This window comes from Poecilia reticulata, chromosome 19, assembly GCF_904066995.2.
Source record: "Poecilia reticulata chromosome 19, P_reticulata-male-v2, whole genome shotgun sequence".
In the NCBI taxonomy this organism is placed as follows: domain Eukaryota; kingdom Metazoa; phylum Chordata; class Actinopteri; order Cyprinodontiformes; family Poeciliidae; genus Poecilia; species Poecilia reticulata.
In genome coordinates this window covers 1,337,442-1,358,225 of record NC_088848.1, presented here as the reverse complement: position 1 = coordinate 1,358,225, position 20,784 = coordinate 1,337,442, and the positions used below count along the sequence as shown (strand labels likewise).

Below are 20,784 nucleotides of genomic sequence, written 5' to 3'. Positions count from 1 at the left end.
CAGCATCGACGGCGTCCACCAGCGCAGACATGCACATGCATGCGGAGAGTCGGAAAACGAAGCGATTCTCACACACACACGCAGACACACGCAGACACACACACACACACAGAGCGCGTTAGTCTGGCTTTGAAAAAGGCACGGCCTCTCAGTAGCAGCATCTACCTCTCCCCTCTCTCCATTGTCCTCTCCTCACATCCATAGCCAGCCAATGAATGGAGAAACAGCCGCTACCTGTAAATGAACCACACGCTCCTGTTTCTGGGGCCCAGTGATGGCCACGAAGAAGAGAGGGAGAGAGAGAAATCTCTCTCTCCGCATCCCCCCATCGCCATGTACCCCCTCCTCTCTCTCTCTCTCTCTCTCTCCTCCTCTTCCTCCCAGTCTTCCAGTGAAAGCTCGCCCGGCAGAGAGAGAGAGAGAGAGCTGCGTACTTCACAGGAGGAAGACGATGTGAGGGGAAGATGAAGAGAGGAGGAGGGTTGCGTTGCTGAACTGCGACATCAGGCTGATGGGGAGCAGAACCGGCGCAGCTGGTATCTGACCTCATCTACCTTCATTTCAACAACTTTGCTTCAAACGGAAACACTAGCTGCGTTTCCACTGAATAAAAAAACTGCGTAAATGTGAATTATGAAAATAAATCCGAAACAAGCCGATTTAAACAAACTCGCGTTTTTTGATATAAAGTTTTTTGGGCCAGGATGAGGTAGTTTGTGTATCTGGCAAAACTGAAACAGAAACTCTTCTTCTGCATCGTAGAAGTCACATGATCAACAGCCAGATGTTACTACTGCTGGAAACATCGAAGAAGACGACAGGAAGTGGTAGGAGGCCGATGTTTTTAACGACTTATTACGCGAGCAAACATTCAAATGCTGCAAACTGTTTTTGACACTAGCAGAATATCAACAAACTTTTGACCATAAAAGTGCGAAAATTGGAATTACTAAAATAAATTTGCTTAACAGAACCTGCTAATTTAAAAAAAAACTTTTTTATTACAAGTTTTTACTGTAGGTTGAGGCGGTTTTTCAGCCATTTTGAAATTCATGTATCCATCCATCACTGCAGTGGAAACAGTTTTTTCATGTCACACGATTCATGTGATCAACAACAGGATGTTTCCACTGGTGGAAACGACAAAGAAGACGACAGGAAGTGGTAGGAGTTGAATAGTGACTTATTGCATGAGCATTAATGGGATCATGTCTGATTTTAATTGCGTTTCTCATTCAATATAAAAACACAATTGCAAAATTTTGTTTTTTCGACGTTAGTGGGATATCGACAAAGTTTTGTACAAATTGAAATGCTGCCACACTTGACGTTTCCAGTTTTATCCCGTTTTCACTTCACATCGTTTTGGTTTTTTTTGCAGTTATGAGCCCCGATGGCGAAACATGAAAGTCCCAGTGACCCGGCGGGTTGTTGCTAGGTAACCAGAGAGAGAGCGAGTCGATTCCACCTACCAGGCTTAGCTAGCTGCGAGAGGTTTAGCCGCCAAAGTATTTGTTCTGCCTACATCTCCCAGAATGCCGCACGGCTCTGGATCGGAATGAAATTATTGAATATTGTATCAGATGTATTATCTCTGGATATTGATCACATTGTGATCCGTATCACAATGTATATATCTATCATGATATATATTATTGATTTGTTGCCCAGGCCAAAGTGAATGTTTGATCATTTAAAGCAACAGATGAGTATCAGGAAAAAAAATAAATCTTCCAACGTCGACAACCGGAAGACTGAAATTCTTCATAGCAGATTTTGTTTTGCAGAAACTGAAGCTAAAACTGCCACTTTCTGAGTTTTAGTTTTTATACCCTAAACGCAGGATGTGTATATTGTGGCATCGTTTACAGTCTTTGAGTGTGTTAACGTTTTTTAGAGTCTGTTTACACGGCGGCGCCACACGCAGCGCAGGCTTTGAACCAGAAGCCGCAGAGGAAGTGAAGTGAAAGAGGAAACTCCTGGGCTCAAGGACGGCGTGTCGGAGCAAAGGGAACCGCCGAGTCCTTCTCCGTCGCCCCGAGGAGCCGAGGCTTCAGCCTCCTCATGACTCATCAGCAGCATCATCATGATGATGATGTACATCGCTGCCAGTTTCACGTTCGCGTTCGTCCTCCTGAACGAGACGCAGAGCTTCATAACAAGCAGCAGCAGCTGCAGGAAAACCCCTCTAACGAAGCGTTACCGGATTAGAAGATGAAGGTGGAAAGCAGGCAGGTTGAGACAGAGGAGGAGGAGAAGAAGAAGAAGGAGAAGAAGAAGAACAAGTAGAAGGAGAAGGAGAAGAAGAAGGAGAAGAAGAACAAGAACAAGTAGAAGAAGAAGTTTCTCCACCACTGCCAGGACAAACTCTGAAATCTTGACAGTTATTCTCAACAGATTAAAAGAAATAAAGAAACTGATTTTCTGACTTAATGCAACGTGTTTTACAGTGCTTGACTTGATTAAAATTTAACAGTTAATAGCTGGATCTGTAATCAATCGCATTTTAAGCAAAAAATATCAGCAAAATGAGCAGCATTCTCATTTAAAAGACACTTTTTCTGCTAAATTAATGAATGAAGATTGAGATTAACGTCAGATATTTATGGCTTTTAATCTGTTTTTCAACCATCAGTTGGAGCAAAGTTCATCTTTCCAGAGCTTCTTTAGAAATCTGGACCCCGACATTAGCTACATGCTACATGTTTAGCATTCTGATGATACTTTAGGCTAGCATAGCTTCACAGCTAGGCTAACTCCCTTTAGCACAACAATAGTCTTTTCCATCGTCCAATCAGATCGTTTAGAAACAGAAATTAACCCCTGGAATGACAAGAGAAGTGAGTTTGTTGTGTTTTCATCCTGACTGGACTCCTACTGGACTCTGTGAGAATCACCCCAGCGCTCCCAGTCGTCTCACCTTGGCCCATCGGTACCGTCGTACGCTCCCACGGTGACGTTACGGAAAAGTTTCCTCTTGGCCTTCTCGCTGCGCGTCTCTGAAACATCCAGAAGAAACCAACGTCCAATTAAAGCCATCAGCTTCCGTCACCTTTCTGTAACCCATCAAAAAACTAGCAGACATTTATTTACACCCTACTGCTGTCCTCAGCGTGGGAAAACGTTTCCTTTCCAGGGAAAAATGCTTCAGTCCTGGGATAGATGACCAAGAGATGTTTTATGGTTGATTTATATCTAATGTTGTGACTTCAGGTTCTGGTGGAAAATTTAGAATCATCTACAAGATAATCCAAAACTGATTTTCAGAGTGGGGGGCCGCAGTGACCTCCACTGGGAGGTCACCAGGGGGCGCTGTGGGGCCTCCGAAAGTTGGAGGGGAAAAAATAAAAAACTGTTTTTAATCTTAAATTTTTCATCATAATTTTAGTTTTCTGTCTTTTAATAATGATTTATATAAACTGTGCATTCAAATAACTGATTTAAATTATATTTGATTGGATGCCAAATTCATACATAGAACATATGAGTAAAAAGTCCTGATAAGACAAAATTTAAGATCTGTGATTAACGTATTTAAGGTCAACTTTCTTTTTAAGACTTTAAGGATCTGCTGATTCCTTAATGAGCTCATCAGGAAATGACACCAGGAGTTTCAGATATTTAACTTTTTTTTTTTTTTTTACACTGAATATTATTTATGTGCAGAAAACATTATTCTTAATTTTCTATCAGTGTGAAACTATGAAACAATGAAAACAGATTTTTATTGTTCGGATTTAAATGGCTTCCTTCCGGGTTGTGGTTGCAACAAGCCACAGACTGAGCGACGATTCAGACTCATCATGTGTGATTTTACCCTTCTCTCTGCTGGGCGGCGCCACTTCCTGCACGCAGTCGGAGGGAAACCAGCCGGTGCGTCCCCTCGCCGTTCCCTCCCAGTAGCCCCCCTCTCCCACGCTCAGCACTGAGGAACAAACACGCTGATGTTTATACAAGCATGGACAAACATTTACAGCACATGTACATGCAGGCAGAATGTGGTTCATGTTGATCAGACCGTCCAATCTGAAGACAAATTATCTGTTTGGACGTTTCATAAAAAGCTCCAATCTAATAGTTGGATGTTTATCTGAGAAATAAACACAGCATAAACATAAACAGCAGACTTTCCCTCGTTAACATCATGAGCAAATGTATATTTTTAAGTGAAACTCAAAAACTGCTATTAAAAAGCAGAGTGACGGCGCGTTCCTCGGCCCCCTGCTCTTTAAACGCCGCGGTTTCAGCAGCATGCAGTTTGCATCTGTAGACGGTTTAATTCATAATCTGGGAGGTCTAAGTTCTGCTTTTGGGAAGTTTCCACAGATGTAAAAAATTCAGTACATATGTACAAATAGAACACAAGAATTGTAACTGGTTGCTCGTACAGTTATGCTAAAAAATAAAATAATAAACCGAGTTTTAAAATGAACTTTTCACGCCAAGTAAAACTCAGTTCCTGAGGCATTTTTTGAGAAAGTGGCACAAAGATCCGACGTTTAGGGAAAATAAAAACGCAATATTGATGCGGCTTTTTTTTTTTTTTCCTTTTTCTCCATTTCATTAAGACTGCAAAACCCCGCCCCCTGAGAAAGTGGGCGGAGTCAAGATACACGGAGGGCGTGGCCTAACGTGGGGATGGGTGGAGCACCAACTTAATGACTGTCGCTGCATTTAGCAACTTTAAAGGTCCTTCATGCCACTTTTATTAATGTTGTTTATCGAAACAACATTATTGTTTCTCTAATCGTCCAGTAACATTTGTTACTGTCACAGGCCTAATAATACTTTACTGCCCTGCACAGAGACTCATTACTTCCCCTGCTAGCTGTTATAAATCCGTCTCTCTGCTCTTATTGTTCAGATGGTTTCTGTGATGGATTCCACTGTAAATCTGCTAATGACATGCAGCGACAAACGGTGAGATCATTATAAAGTCCCTGCGCTGATGAATCATCCTCCACCGGCTGAAGGATCCTCTCTCTACGTTCTTCTGGTTCCTCATGTGTGAATTTTTATTTCCTCACCTTTCACTTTGTCGCCTTTGTTAAGTGAGAGTTCTCTGTCTCCGCCGGCGGAGTGAGAGCGGACGGCGACGTAAACCCGGCCCGGCACCGCGCTGTACATCCTCTTCACCTGGCCGCCGCCCGGCGCCGCGCTGCGGGTCAGACAAACGCTTACTGGGCCGAAGCACAGCGCTGAAGGACACGTCTCCACATACTCTAATCCACTCTATTAAAACTATCGTAATCAATTATTCTGCTGACTCGGATAAAAACAAATTGACAAATTCTCCTTATTTTTTTCATTTAACCACTTATATCTTTATATACAATAAATAAATAAAGATGTAAGTAAATAATTCAGTTCTTCATTCGTAAGTCAGAAGATGAACGTTGTATTTCCTAAAATGCAGAAACTGCTTTGCTTATTTGTAACAAAGGATAAAACATTTAGACTCTTAACTTCTTATTTTCTGGTTCAACCTTTAAACCGATCAGATGATATTTCTGTCTGGAACTAATCAATGTTTGTGCTTAAACTAATCCAGCCTCATTTTGTCTTTTTTTACACAAAGAAGCAACTTCCTTTCAAAAACTTGACTAGCAACAAAAGTAGCAACTTTTTTTCCAGAAAGGAGATTAACTTTAAAAAAAACTGACAAATCTAACGTGTTTTTTCTTCTTCTGTTTCAAATAAGCAACTATCGATGTGCAGCGGCTGCAGGCTTTACCCCTGCCGGCCTCTGGGCTGCCGGTGCCGCTCCTCCGTATCGCTCTGGCCTCCTCTGCCTCTGGACGGGGACCGGGTTCGGTTCCGGGGGCTGCTGGAGCTCCTGACCCCGATGGAGGCCCGGCGCTGGCCCTGCACAGACGCTCCACATCAGCCGACACACAGATGTGCCGGGCGGACCAGCTGAGCGGCGTCAGTACCTGCCCCGGGTTGGTGGCGGCCTTGGCGGGGAGGATCAGCGGGTCGGAGCCGGTCACGGTGTTGTCGCTGTTGGCGCGCAGCAGCGGGTGGGAATGGAGCGACGGGAGAGGCAGCGTGTGGACGCTCTCCTTTCGCCGGGGAACAAACTTTGGTGACTCTAAAAAGGGAACTGATGATGTGACACATGAAGGGGGAGGGTTTTATGGACGGACCAGGCGTCAGGTGAAGCAGGTCAGGAGGAAACATGAGTTAGACCGGAGAAAACAGGCAGAGCGGCGTAGCTAAAGCACATATGAGAAAGTTTATTTGGTGCTTTTGTAAAAATTAAAACCAATGATTTGGATTATTTAGCCTGTCAAAATAAGAGTTCATATTTACACCATTCATTTGCAAATGTCACGTTTCTATAACGTTTTCATCAGCAAGTTAAATGATTAGCTATAAACTAAACATGTAGTTAGCAAGTAAATGTGAAGCTAAACATTTAGCTTGAAACTGACATTTATAAATGAATGAATAACGTGGTGAAAATGTGGTTCCATAAATGAGCCGGCATCTTTTTTCTCCTACTTCCGGCTCAATACCCCAAATTATTGATTTTAAGAGCAACTTTACTGGAAACGTACCAACATCCGTGTCTTTATGGTTTTTAATAATCTCTCCCAGCTCAAAGTGACCCGACATCACAGCTACCTGCAGACAGAAATCAGACCAATCAAAAGCCGCACTCACTGGCCACTTCATTAGGTACACCTGCCGGTTGCTCATCAGTTAGCTCAGTCTTGTAGCAACAACTAACTGCTTCAGAGATGCTGAAGATAAAACCTGAGACCTTGTGGGATTAATGCCATGAAGAAGTAAAGTCCGTCTGGAGGCCAGGTGTAGCTAATAAAGTGTCAGCTCTCACTAGACCAGGTCGGTCACCTGAAAAGGAGTCTGGCCGTGTTTGTTCTTCGCCTCCCTGTTGGCCCCCCGGTACAGCAGGACTCGGACGCAGCTTTCCTGAACCGGACAACAATCGACGCTGTAAAACTCTCCGCCTTCACAACGTCTCCGCTCCGGCTCGTTTGACGCTCACCTTGTTGTAGAGCGCCGAGATGTGCAGTGCAGTGCTCCCTGAGGCGTTTTGAGAGGCCGTGTCCGCGCCATAAAACAGCAGATGCTCCAGGTGTTGAGCAAAGCCGTTCTGGCAGGCCTTTCAAAGTCAGAAATATGAGCAAACCGTTAGCGTTACGAGAGCAAACAAAAACAGGTTGACCCCAGAGGAGCAGCCATAAAGACCAACGGTAAATTAGACATTTGACGTCCTCGTTTACATTAAATCACAGCTGAGGAAAAACAGGAAACAGAAAACCAGCTCCGGTTTCAGCGCAGGCAGGGGTGTCCAAACTTTTTCCCATTTGGGCCAAAATTGTTCAGTCAAAAGAAAATTAAACCAAAACTGGTAACACTTTATTTGAAGGGTGTGCATAAGACTGACATGACATCTGTTATGAACATAAATAAGTCTTTATGAATGTTAATGACTGTTGTCATGAAGTGTCATTCAGTAAATAACGACACTTTTAATGCAAAGTTGCTCTAAAAATTGCATTAAAAGTCCATTAAAAATGCCAACTTTGCATTAAATTATCATAATTTACAAAATCATGCAAAGTTGGCACTTTTAATGGACTTTAAATGCAACTTTTAGAGCAACTTTGCATTAAAAGTGTAATTATTTACCGAATGAAACTTCATGACAACAGTCATAAACATTCATAAAGACTTATTCATGTTTATGACCGTGTCATGTCAGTCTTATTCACACCCCTTCAAATAAAGTGTTACCCCAAAACTTTGTAGGAAATGGATGTTTTTATCACAGAGACAAACAGAAAAAGGATTTTGCTGGATTAAAAGAAATAACATTAGTTTTCAAATTATTTCTGGCTCAAACAAATTTATCCTCAGATATAAAAACTCTGGGTCATCCTCTTTCAAAACACGTCAATAATTTCAACAAAAGCAAAAGTTTCTCGGTGTGATTCGGATTGTAAAAGCCGGATCACAACGAGACAAATGGTTTAAACCAGTAAACCGTTATTTAAACAATGAATATTAATCAGCAGGAACACGTCGTGTAAATGTGACACATTTAGCCAGAGAGGCTCATTTTAATCTCCTAAAAAATTACAGCTAGCATCCAGAACAACATGATTTATGAAGTACAGATGAAACTATCGTGATTTACATTAAACATTTAGAATAAAAGAAAAAGTCACAACTGTAAGAAAAAAAATTATGTAAAAAAATATTCAATTTGGAGGCTGAACAAAAAAATGACGACTGGCTGAAAATGTTTTTCCTAATGGCTGCAGAACCATTTAACTCACTCCTACGCTGTGTTCAGGGGCCACAAGAAACTACTGGAAGGGCCGCAAATGGCTCCCGAGCCACACTTTGGACATCCCTGGATTAGATCAAAGCAGATTCTTTAGGTGTGACGGCCTAGTCAAAGTCTAGACCCAAATCCAACTAGCAGTGTGTGGGAAAAGGCTTGAAAACGGCTGTTCACTTGCTAAACCTGAGTTTCTGAGTCTGCAGACGAGCAAACCAAAGCCGAGACGTTCTGTAAATGCACACCACACTTTCTAGAAAACATTTCCTCCTACTTCACAGATACTGAGTCGTTTCTTTGTGTTGGTCTGGCACATAAAGCCTGTGGCTGTAACGAAACATGTGTGACAAAATCAAAGGTTTGTGAACAATTTAGCAGAAATATTTCTGTCAGCAGGAGCCGCGCCGGGCCGAAGCAGAACGGAAACACTTCTGCTCATGTGGATGATCGGAACGTCAATCACTTCCCGACTGGAGGGACGGTGAGATGGAGGAAAGGTACCTTATGGATTTCTTCCATTCCAAACTCCTCTTCATCCCTGTGCTATGGAGAGAGGAGGAAGAGGAGAGAATGAAAACGAGTGAGGATGTGGGAGACGCACAGATCAGATGGCGGTGCAGCGCTTCACTTAACGGAAAATGTTTTCAGGAGACCCATTATGCTAAATTCACTTTTTGCACATTTTGGTTTCTACTGCTTCTAAAAAAAAACTAAATTAAACTCCCAGCCATTTTCTGGCAACAAGTTAATGTTTTGTGGTGGAAAATGAGGCACTTCAAAAACCTTTGGAATATTGAGTCACATTCCACAGGAACTATGCCGTTACCTAGCAACCCCAGCCACGCCCAGCCCGTTACCTAGCAACCCCAGCCACGCCCAGCCCGTTACCTAGCAACCCCAGCCACGCCCAGCCAGTTACCTAGCAACCCCAGCCACGCCCAGCCCGTTACCTAGCAACCCCAGCCACGCCCAGCCCGTTACCTAGCAACCCCAGCCACGCCCAGCCCGTTACCTAGCAACCCCAGCCACGCCCAGCCCGTTACCTAGCAACCCCAGCCACGCCCAGCCCGTTACCTAGCAATCTGGAATTCCAGCACATTTGGCCAGCTGGTTTTTCTCATAAGTTAGTTTTGTCTCATTTCAAATGTTCTCTAGAAGCTAGACCAAAAATACTTGGTAAGAGATTTTGGTGTTTTTGCTGTGAATATTTAAAATCCATTCCAGCTGCACTGCCTTGTTGCTGAAATGTGCAAATAAACTTGATTGGATATAAGAAAAAGACAAACCCTGAAAGGGAACCTATAGTGTAAAATTCACATTTTGCCTATTTCTGTTCTTCTAAGTTCATGTTTTCTGGTGTTTGGAAAATGAGCCGATTCAAAAACCTCCAGAATGCAACGTCACAAATCAGCAGGAACTGCCTGTTACCTAGCAACCAAAGCCGAGCTCCAGCTGTATGTGCTGGACAACGGCTGCTGGAAAAGACAAGAGTTTGTGGTTGACTTACCATCCAGAAACCACTTGTTGCATTCTTGTTGATTGTCCAGGAGGCTCCATTTCTGCTTTTCAAAGATGCACGGTTGTGCAACGGTGTATCTGTTTGCAGCCATTTTGACGTGTGTGTGAACATTGAGTTGGGGGCGTGGCCAGCAGCAGATTATTGGATTTAAAGTGACAGGAGGCCATAAAACAACTAAAATCTCATCATCCAAGAATGATTTTGTGCAAAACATGCTTTGTGTAGGCCTATCTTACACCGTTAGATCTGCCCTAAAGCATAATAGGTCACCTTTAAGACAAACACATGAGACACAGAGGCTGATTGGCTGGACGGAGCTACCTGATGGCTCTCGTCCCAGCCGTTCTCGTCCCTGGTACCCAGCTTCGCCTGGTAATACAGCAGCGTCTCGCAGCAGGACGTTTCGCCCCCTGTCAGCACAGTGTGGTACAGCGGGGTCAGGCCACAGCGGTCCTTGTAGTCCGGAGAGGCTCCGAGGGACAAAAGTGCCTGTTGAGGACAGGACAGAGGGACGAAGACGACAATGAGACGCTTCTCCAGAGAGAAAACTCTCTCACATGAGCCAAATCTGCTGAGTCAAAAGAACTCACAAGACAAGAAATAAAAAAAAAATAAAATAAGGCAAATAAAGTAGTCCAGTTATTCATCCTTAAAGAGACAGTATCATGTAAAATTGACTTTTTTGAGCTTTCCGTCGTGTTGTAAACTTATTCAAAAACAAACCTGCAGTGTTGCTTTGATACGTTCATGTTTGAGAAATCCTGTAATCTCCATGGCAACCTCTCATTGGTGCAAAACGCCTAAGTGGACCTAGCTCCGCCTTCAGGGCGCAGCTCCGCCCCCACTCAGCTCCTTCAGACTAGCCATCAGCAATTAGCAAACTGCTGAGCACATAGGAGCTAGGGTTGTTTTGTGTGTGTGTGTTGTTCTCACCAGCAGTCCGGCGTGGTTGTGAGCTCTCACAGCTTTGTGCAGTGCCGTCATGCCGTCGCGGCTCCTGAAGTCCATGTGGGCCCCGCCCAGAACCAGCAGCCGGACGGCGTCCACCGGCAGGCCGGACTGCACTGCCACCGACAGCGGCGTCTCTGGAAGAAAAATTAAAAATATTTCACATTTCGTAACAACTCTGAATAAAGATCATGCCACACCTTTCAGATTTTTATCAGTAAATCACCAGAATCTCACCTCCGCTGTCAGGGTCATGAAAATTTGGATCCAGACCTTTTTCCAGAACTTTTGCCATTTTTTCCATCGCTCCAGTCTGGACGTATTCCAGAAACTTCTTCTGGCTGGCCTGCATGCAGAGCCATGTTACAGACCGCCGGGCAGCTGCTGTCAGACACGATTAAGAACTGAAGAAGAAGAAGAAATACCTTGGTGCTGAGCTTAGCCAGAGCCTTCTCATCCAGGTTGGTCTGTTTGTAAACTCTGGTTTTATACCGAAACTGAGGGCAAAAAACATCAGATGTGTGTGAAAAACGTGAGTCATGTCTAAAATAAATCTACTTTTCAAACTGTGAGTCTGGTTCATGAAGACAAAATGGCCGCTGTTCCTGTGTGCTGCAGCGAATCTCTGCTTCCCACTCAAAGCTGTGATTCATCTCTTCAGTCACATTTAGATTCATTTTTGGGAAGAAAAATAACTTAATCACATGAGTTTCTTAGTCTGTCATGATGACAAATTTTACTAGACGATAATCCGTCTCAGAAATTATTGTAATAAAAGATAATAGTCATTTTGAGACCATTTTTAATAATATAAAGTACTATGTGCACATTTGTTTTAGAAAATATACAGAAAAGATTCTGATGCTCTGTTTTTGATGTTTTATGTATAACAGAGTTGTAATAAACTTGTTTCTATCGTCACTTTGTTTCACTCCACACTGTGCATGTCATTGAAACGAATTAAAATATTTTTTATCTAATCTATACCACTTGATTTTTTTCAGTGTTGTGTATTTTTTTCCTTTCATTTTGACTTTCAAAAGATAAAAATAATGACTGAAAAAATGAAAAACCGTGAACTTGAACCAATAATGATGACATAATAATGCAAGAAAACTTAAAGACCAAAGAACTTTAATGTCTAAAGAATATTTAACACTGGAACCAGAAATACATTTTTAATATCCAAAATAAACAATTAAAATGGATTAGGAAGTCTCCCATCAAAATTGCCTTTCAGCTTTGACAAGGAAAACAGACAAAAGGGGCAGGAAGTGCAAGCATTTTAGTTCGTGCTTGATGTAAAATGTTTGCAGCATTTCTTAAAATGGAGGATCTTCAACAAAATTAAAAGGGAGCATCTCTTTAACAAACGTCCAAATGAAAATGAATGTGTTCATTTTAAGTTCATCAATTGATTTATTGGTGATTGTGGCAACCTAATGAGTTTGTAAATAAATGTTTTAACATTTCTATTCAGTAAATTCCCATATTTGTATCTAATTGGAACCACCATCTAGAACTTGCAGAGCATTTTTAAAGGGAACCGGTACCTGGAAATTATTTTTATTTAGGTAAATATCTCAGTAATAATACATGTAACTGTCTGCACAACAGGATCAGACTCATTCATATTTATTTCTAAAATCATGTACACAACTACATGTTGGATAAATAAACCTCCAAACAAAACTTTATTTTAATAATATCCAATGCCGAATGCATCTCAAAAGCTCAAATTGTGTGTAAAAGGTTCATCCAGATAAACAGCAGAATATTACAGAGTAACAATGTTTGACTTTATGAGCTTATTTGGATCCTGGTTAGTGGATCTGGCTCAAACCAGAACATCCACCAGATGGCGCTGTGGGCTTTACAAATGCAACTTTATTACTTCTCTGCTGACCAATCACCCAAACACTAATAAAAGTAATACTCTGCATTTTAAATAAAAGTAATACTCTGCATTTTAAATACGTAAATTGGATAATATGAGACAAAATACACAACTACATAAAATTAACAGATTTATCTCTTGGTTTTTCTGAAATTCTGAGCCTGAAGGTAAACTTGGGCCTGTTTTCTTGATGCTTCAAAGATTTTCTGCATTTTTAAGATAATTTTTCAGAAATAATAACTGCTGCTTATATTAAACAAATAAACCAGAAATGATCTGTTTACGTTTACAAAATACAACCAGCTCCAGATCTATATCAAAGAATTTCTGGTTTATTATATTAAAGTGTGCTTTTGTCTATTAAAAAAAATTATTTTCATTCATCTAAACTTTCACTCATTGCCTCAGCTGAGGTCAGAGGTCACAATTTAACAATAAGAAAGGGAAACATTTGAGAAAAGGAACATCATGCAATGAGCTGGACAACCATCCACAAGTAATTAATAATCACATATAATAATAATAATAATAATAATAATAATAATATAACAAGTATATTCTGTACATTTCTTTTTTCTTTGGCCTTGTGCATTCCTTGGATTGGAGTGCACTGCTTCTGATAAATGTAAAATTTTTGTCCTGTTAAATTTTGTTTTAAATATATTTTAAAACTTGAATCTTTGTGTGAACCTACATGCATCTACGTCTTGTAAAAGTTACTGAACAGTGATTCACCTTTAATAGTGAAATTCAAAGAATTAACCGTCTTCAGAAGCAGAGTTGGATAGTAACTAGTTACATTTACTCAAGTTAAATGTATTTCAGTAACTTTTGGAAAAAAATACTTTGAGTATTTTTCTTATTGTACCCACTGTGAATAACTAAAATTTCATCAGACACACACCTGCAGTTTTTTCTAAATTTTATGTTGAAAGAAATATAAAACCTACAAAATATTTAAAGAAATTAGAAAAAAAATATCCTGACTTTATTTGTAATTATGTCATTATTCATATACTATTTTTATTTTGGTTCTTAAAAATACCAAAATTTCAAAATAACTTTGTTTTGATCCGTCTGCTGATGTAATTTTTAAATACTAAATGATTGATAATTTGATCAGTTCCTCAGTACGTGAGTAGACTTTTTACCAATTACTGTTTTTGGTCATTATGAGTAACCTCAGTCCTTACCTCGAGGTAGGGAACCCCTTTCTCGAAGGTGCGTGCATAGTCCTGTAGGGGGCGCTCCTCCTCCAGGAACTTGGCGTCTCGTCCTTCTCCAGCCGGCTGGAAGAGTCCGTAGTTGTAGACGTCCCACAGGGTCTCACCAAGCGAACAGACGATCTGCTGCTTGGCGCTCCACACGGAGCAGTCCTGGTCAAACTGGAGGCACCGCTGACACACACACACACACACACACACACACACACACACAGTGGAGGAGTTCAGTTTTATAGACATGGTGCAATGTGACGTCACGTGTGCAAAAAGCTGGTTGCTGATGATTTAACTGTGAAGTTGTCAACATAAGGCACTAAATCTTAAATGTACACAACACAAAAAGAAAAAGGAACTCAGTGCTTTGCTATTGTCATCACTATGACAACCAGATATGGTCAGGAAAAAGTTTGAATTTAAAAAGAGAGAGAGAGAAGTAGGTCAGTAATGCTAGTTTGACTTTGACAACCTTAACATGTAGCTGTGCTGCACTATTCAGTGTTTTGGTTCAGTTTGAAACAAAACCAACCCACAAACTCTGCCAGATCATCGGTAGAACAGGTGTTCAGATTAATCCAGCCTGAGAACGTATTACTGTACAGGACTGACCTACTGGACCTACTTTCAGCGGTGGTTATCAACCTTTTATTCATTAAATGGAACTTAATCAAATTTTATTATCTTTAATGTATTTTATTTTGGTATGTTATTTTGCTTCAATATATCTTGTTAATGTATTGTTACATTTTAATTTATTCATTTATTTAACCAGGTGTTGCCAAACAATTCTTTCATTTAATTTCACTTTATTTAGCATATTATCTTATTCTATTTCAGTCAAACAGTTTCTTTCACACTAAATATTAATATTTAAACATAAATGTGTCCATAGTTGTTATGCTGTTGTTAACTACTGATGTGTAAATGTGTGAATCATCATAACAGCTGGTGATGAATGAAAGAGAATATTATCTCTGCAGAATTTAATGCCTTTTACATAATTAACTACCATACCACATTTCTATAAAATAACTGCCGTTATCCTTTTGTTTGGTGCTGTGAAGTTTTTTATTTTCACACTACACTTATTATAGTGTTAGAATACAGAGGAGCAGATATGAATGTTTATCGTTTGTTCTGTATAGAAAGTGTCAAATTTACACCAACTCCTACAAGGACAACAACAAACTGCTGTAGAAAATATCTCATTGTTTTTTTCTGGCGTCGGATGTTTTCTGTGTACTGCCTGAACTCATTAAGTTCCGTTTTTTTTCCTAGTAAACATTTGACTTCTCAAACTCAAAGTTTCAAGATTTCTGTAGAAAATTTCTCAGAATCTCAACATTTAATTTTTAATTTTTTTTGCATTTCCAAGTTTTCCAGAAAATTTCTCAGATCTCTGTGTCTCCTTTTATTTTTTAAATCAAAATTGACCCTAACATGCTGTCTGGTGGGCAAACCCTTGCAGCTGCTCTGTTTCATCAGTTCTGTAGGTAAAACTGCACAGCTCAGCATCGCTCTCATTGTATGGTAAAATTTATTGGCATGGCAACCGTTTCATTAGTGGAGGCAGGCAGCCGTTGCCGTAGTGATGCCTCCCAAGTCCCTTGGAGGTATGCGGTGACGTGCCTAAGCCTGTGTGCTTGTGTTTGAAAGAGATGCAATGTGTTTGTGGGGACAGTGTGTGTATGAATGAGGTATCATGTGTTTGTGGGGACAGTGTGTGTATGAATGAAGTAAAGTGTGTTTGTGGGTACCGGGTGTGTATGAATGAGGTATGGTGTGTTTGTGGGGACAGTGTGTGTATGAATGAAGTAAAGTGTGTTTACAGGGACCGGGTGTGTATGAATGAGGTACAGTGTGTTCGTGGGGACACTGTGTGTATGAATGAGGTAAAGTGTGTTTACAGGGACCTGGTGTGTATGAATGAGGTAAAGTGTGTTTACAGGGACCGGGTGTGTATCAATGAGGTAAAGTGTGTTTACGGGGACCGGGTGTGTATGAATGAGGTAAAGTGTGTTTACAGGGATCAGGTGTGTATGAATGAGGTAAAGTGAGTTTACAGGGACCGGGTGTGTATGAATGAGGTACAGTGTGTTCATGGGGACAGTGTGTGTATGAATGAAGTAAAGTGTGTTTACAGGGACTGGGTGTGTATGAACAAACTAAAATGTGTTTACGTGGACCGGGTGTGTATGAACGAGGTAAAGTGTGTTTACAAGGACCGGGTGTGTATGAATGAGGTACAGTGTGTTCATGGGGACAGTGTGTGTATGAATGAAGTAAAGTGTGTTTACAGGGACTGGGTGTGTATGAACAAAGTAAAGTGTGTTTACGGGGGCCGGGTGTGTATGAAAGAGGTACAGTGTGTTTACAGGGACTGGGTGTGTATGAACAAAGTAAAGTGTGTTTACAGGGACTGGGTGTGTATGAACAAAGTAAAGTGTGTTTACAGGGACTGGGTGTGTATGAACAAAGTAAAGTGTGTTTACAGGGACTGGGTGTGTATGAACAAAGTAAAGTGTGTTTACGGGGACCGGGTGTGTATGAAAGAGGTACAGTGTGTTTGTGGGGACAATATGTGTATTAATGAGGTAAAGTGTGTTTACAGGGACCGGGTGTGTATGAATGAGGTACAGTGTGTTTGTGGGACGGTGTGTATGAATGAGGTATTGTGTGTTTATGGGGACAGTGTGTGTATGAAGGAAGTACAGTGTGTTGTTGGGGACTGGGTGTGTATGAAAGAGGTACAGTGTGTTCGTGTTAACAGTGTGTGTATGAATGAGGTAAAGTGCGTTTATGGGGACCGGGTGTATATGAAAGAGGTAAAGTGTGTTCGTGGGGACAGTGTGTGTTTACTTCTGATGGTCCGTAGTGACGGCGCAGCCTGGATGTCACAGTGACATCTTCTGCAGCACTGTAATCTAATTTTAGTGCAGTTTTTCCTTCCTGCCTTTTCTTCAGGAATATATGTAGACTGAAGAACAACAGAAACCCTTGGCATGTTTCTCATTCCTCGGCTCTCCCCAAACTCATTAAAACCCCATTAGATAATTAGCAATTACTGTTATATTGAGGGCAGATTAGCTGACATGTAGAACGCTGGGCATGTTGAGGGAGTTGGAAGCAGAGTGGGTGGGGCTTCATCACCTTGCTGCAGTTGGTGTGTGGGTTTGCCAGTTCTCACCTGCTGCCAGCTGCAGGAAGTGTGATGTGATGCTAACGCCAGATGTGGGAGCTAATTGGCTGTGAGTGACCCACGCAGGTTCCAACATTGCCATGTTGACTGATGGAGTCACTTCTTCTCTGCTACTGAGGTTCACTCTGCTTTCCATTTGCTCTTTTGGGAATGTGAGGAGATTTCACACAATAAACTGATGTTTACACACCTGGTGTAAAGAATTACTTTCTTTTCTTTAACAAAAAAGAAAAAATTATCACAATATTTCTCTGTCTATGTTTTCTGGAAATTATTAGAATTATTTGGGTAATCCTAACCAACTGATGGACGGATAAGATGTACGGATGGATATACCCCATCAAGTGATGGCTGTTTGGTCATGGATTACCAATTTTAAAAATCCTTTAAAAATCTGATGAACATAAAGACAAATACTTGCTGGTGCCAATATTTATCCAGCTCTGCTAAATGTGGGACTTTTTGTCAAACTAAACATCAATATGTTTTCATCCTCCTGTACTAAATGATCAGAATTTTTGCAGGTTTGTTTTTGTCTTTTAAATGACTGGATGTTAATGTGTGTGATGAATATTACTGTGCAGCAGCTATATTAATATTTGTTAAAGTGTCAAACTGAATCTTTCTCTGAGGCAGTAATACCAGAGAGACTCAGCTTGAACTACTTCCTCTTTTGGAAAGACCTCCAGTCAGCGGCCTGCTTGTGAGGGGACCAAACTTTAAACACGCCTTTAACTCAGATTTTTGTTTTAAAGATACACCGATCCAATATTAATATTTGCATCAGTCCCAATATCAAAAAAATCTAAATATCGATAACAATGTGCCTGATCCATAAGGGCAGATCTATTCAGTCTATTTCTATGCTTTATGCTCTGATCGACATCATGCTTTATTATTTATTTGATGTTAGATTTAGAATGACTAACTGCTGCAGTTTGTTTACATGTTTGACCGAGGTTGTCAACCTGTTGATCTTATCAGTTTGGTAATTATTCTTTCTGAAATATTACCAAACCTTTCCTGTTTTATCCAGTTTTCACTCCACAGTAATGAGGCACAGCGGTGAAACCTTAAACTGCTGCAACAGATTGTTGAGTAACTTGCGCAGTTTCCCCTTAACCAAAGTCAGGGGGAAATTGACCTAGCAGGTTGTTGCTAGGTAACCAAAGTCAGGGGGAAATTGACCCAGCAGGTTGTTGCTAGGTAACCAAAGTCAGGGGGAAATTGACCCAGCAGGTTGTTGCTAGGTAACCAAAGTCAGGGGGAAATTGGCCCAGCAGGTTGTTGCTAGGTAACCAAAGAATGAATTAGTTAGTTGATTCCACCAACCTTGATAATTATGTATATATTGAATATTCTATCAGTTGTATTACCTATTGATATGTGTTTATTGCAGTAGATGTTATTGATGTATTGGCCATTGTCTGTTTAAAAAAAGAAACGTCTTATGTCAGTTCAGCTGTTTCTTGGTATCGGATCGTATCGGACGATATATCAGTATCAGAAGTGAAAAAGTGGATTGATGGATCCCTCATTGTTTTGGACCCGTTTTGGTTCTGATGCTCTTACTGTCTGTTTGATGTCAGGGATCCCGATGCGGAACACCATCATGGTCAGGAAGGTATCCTCATAAGGCGCCATGGCGGTCATGCTGCGCTCCATCAGCGCTCGCCGTTTTGCCGCCATCAGGTGTTGCTGCTGCAGCTTGTTGGCAGAGTGGTGATGCGTTTGTGCCTGATTGGACATGTGGGCAATGCCCCGGTTGTCCAGGTTACCGGGTCTCAGCGGTCGGTCCATTCTCTGTTTGCCGACCACAATGGCCGCCGGTTTCACCGCCTCGCCACCCTTCCCTTCCCAGGCCTGGCGTCCGCCGATCATTTCCTTCCCCCCCAGTCCTTCTAGTCCTCCGTTCTCCCTGCTCCACCGGCCTTCGTCACTGCCTCGTCTTTGCTCTTCTTCTTCCTCCTCATCCTCCCCATCTTTGTCGTCCTGACTGGAATAAAAATGCTCATTATTTCCCAGCATCCTTTGCTGTGCAGGTGGTCACTGCAGAGAGGGCTGAGTGATCTAGCTGTCATGGGGACAAAACATGGCTGTCCCATGAGAGCGGCTCCGTCCGTGGGAACATGCTGTGGAAAACAGGCAGAAAACGGAGTCAACTTCGGCTCCTCATTCACAAACATCATCAAGTCAACAAAATTAGCAACGGTGTAAATCAAACGTGGAAAAGACAAGAGCAATAGTAGCAAAACTAGCCAGTGGCAATGTTAATAAGTTCACATGTGAAGTAGCACAGAGCTGGTCCACATTTCCCATTTAGCCAGTAGGAATGCACCAGGGAGCAGCAGGCTGATGGAAGACAGGCTAAATATAAACTATGTGAATCTGCATCACAGGTTCTTTGCAGAAGAGAGTGAGGTGGATGTGCAATCTGGCATCACACGAGGTCAAGATCATTCCTGCTTGGTGGTGATGGAGAAGCCAAATGGAAAATAAACATCTGATGATATTCATTATATTCTATGGAACGGTTTCAACAGAGGTCATTCTGTCCCTGGAAGGAAACAAAATCCTGACTTCCACTTTTCCTTCGGCCAAAAGTCTAATGACCCCCTACCAGCAACCTGGTAACCCTACCGGCAACCCCCTAAAAATACACAATTATTTTCCTCCATTAATTTAAAGGGGTAGTATTATTTGTTTTCTAGGGACATAGTTCCACTTTATAGCAAAATTGAGTAACTATGGTTCTTCTGTCTCTTTAAAAGCTACTGGCCTTTCTGAAGCTCCTCCTCCAGGAAATTATCCCAACATGGCTACTCCATCAACCCTATAACAATGATTTTACCAGCGTTGCTCTGAGCAGCAACTCCTATTATGAGTTCAGGTGTTTGCTAATTGCTGCTGGCTAGTCTGAAGGAGCTGAGTGGGGGAGGAGCTCCACCTTGAAGGCGGGGCTGAATGGTTGCCATGGAGATTAAACGCTTTCTCAAACATAAATGACATAATCAAGGCAAAACTCCAGGCTCGTTTTTGATGAGGGAAAAACATAACCCCACCAAATAAAGATTAAGAAAAAAGCCAGTTTTATAGAATACTGCCCCTTTAAAAATAAAACGTGGCAAATAATTACAATGTACATTACTGTTCATTATTTAATAGTACATGTATTTTCTTTCATGATTTATTTAATTTTTTCTGTTTTGGCCGTTCACACCCCTCATCACTACGAATCTGAAAATAATTTAGAGACCCTCCACTTAGTCTCTCGGGACCCCTGCAGGGGCTCAACCCCCCACTTTGGGAACCCTTGGTCTAAGTGAAGGTTTCTTCGCTCCGCTTCCTGCTCGTTTCAACCCACATTAGAAAATCTACATAAAAGTTTCTAAAGGAAAAAAAAAAAAAGTCAAACTCTGGGTAGCTTCACAATAACGATCAAGATGCCTCTAACTGAAGTAAAAACATTATGTAAGGTAAAATAAAGTATTTTTGCTGCCACTCAGTATAAATAACGTTTACACAGCCTTGCAAAACTTGAGCATTTGTCACATTACAACTTCAAACCTCGGTGTATTTTATAATGATTTTTATTGTTCTGGACAAAGTATAGTTGTGCGAATGGGAAGTTTTTGATATTCTTCAGTAAAAAATTTTAAAAAGTGTGTTATGAACTGGATTAAGCCA

The 20,784-nt window shown here is 41.3% G+C and overlaps 1 protein-coding gene across 4 annotated transcripts in view; it reads right to left on the bottom strand.

Annotated features, from left to right (window-relative positions):
* The window catches only part of LOC103481054 (SH3 and multiple ankyrin repeat domains protein 1-like), a 54,721-nt gene that overhangs the window by 20,707 nt on the left and 13,230 nt on the right, over positions 1-20,784 (bottom strand). For all 4 annotated transcript variants that reach the window (XR_014085176.1, XM_081601094.1, XM_081601093.1 and 1 more), the window contains exons 2-16: positions 18,670-19,229; positions 13,872-14,075; positions 11,207-11,278; positions 11,019-11,127; positions 10,767-10,918; positions 10,155-10,322; positions 8,816-8,857; positions 7,013-7,129; positions 6,859-6,936; positions 6,561-6,627; positions 5,934-6,103; positions 5,735-5,865; positions 5,028-5,158; positions 3,818-3,925; positions 2,921-2,999 (exon numbers count right to left, since the gene is read on the bottom strand). Coding sequence is in view for 3 of the 4 variants with exons in the window: in XM_081601094.1 (XP_081457220.1) it covers positions 2,921-2,999; positions 3,818-3,925; positions 5,028-5,158; positions 5,735-5,865; positions 5,934-6,103; positions 6,561-6,627; positions 6,859-6,936; positions 7,013-7,129; positions 8,816-8,857; positions 10,155-10,322; positions 10,767-10,918; positions 11,019-11,127; positions 11,207-11,278; positions 13,872-14,075; positions 18,670-19,125 (2,084 nt within the window). In the remaining variant the exon portion in view is untranslated. The remainder of the gene's footprint in view (positions 1-2,920; positions 3,000-3,817; positions 3,926-5,027; positions 5,159-5,734; positions 5,866-5,933; positions 6,104-6,560; positions 6,628-6,858; positions 6,937-7,012; positions 7,130-8,815; positions 8,858-10,154; positions 10,323-10,766; positions 10,919-11,018; positions 11,128-11,206; positions 11,279-13,871; positions 14,076-18,669; positions 19,230-20,784) is intronic.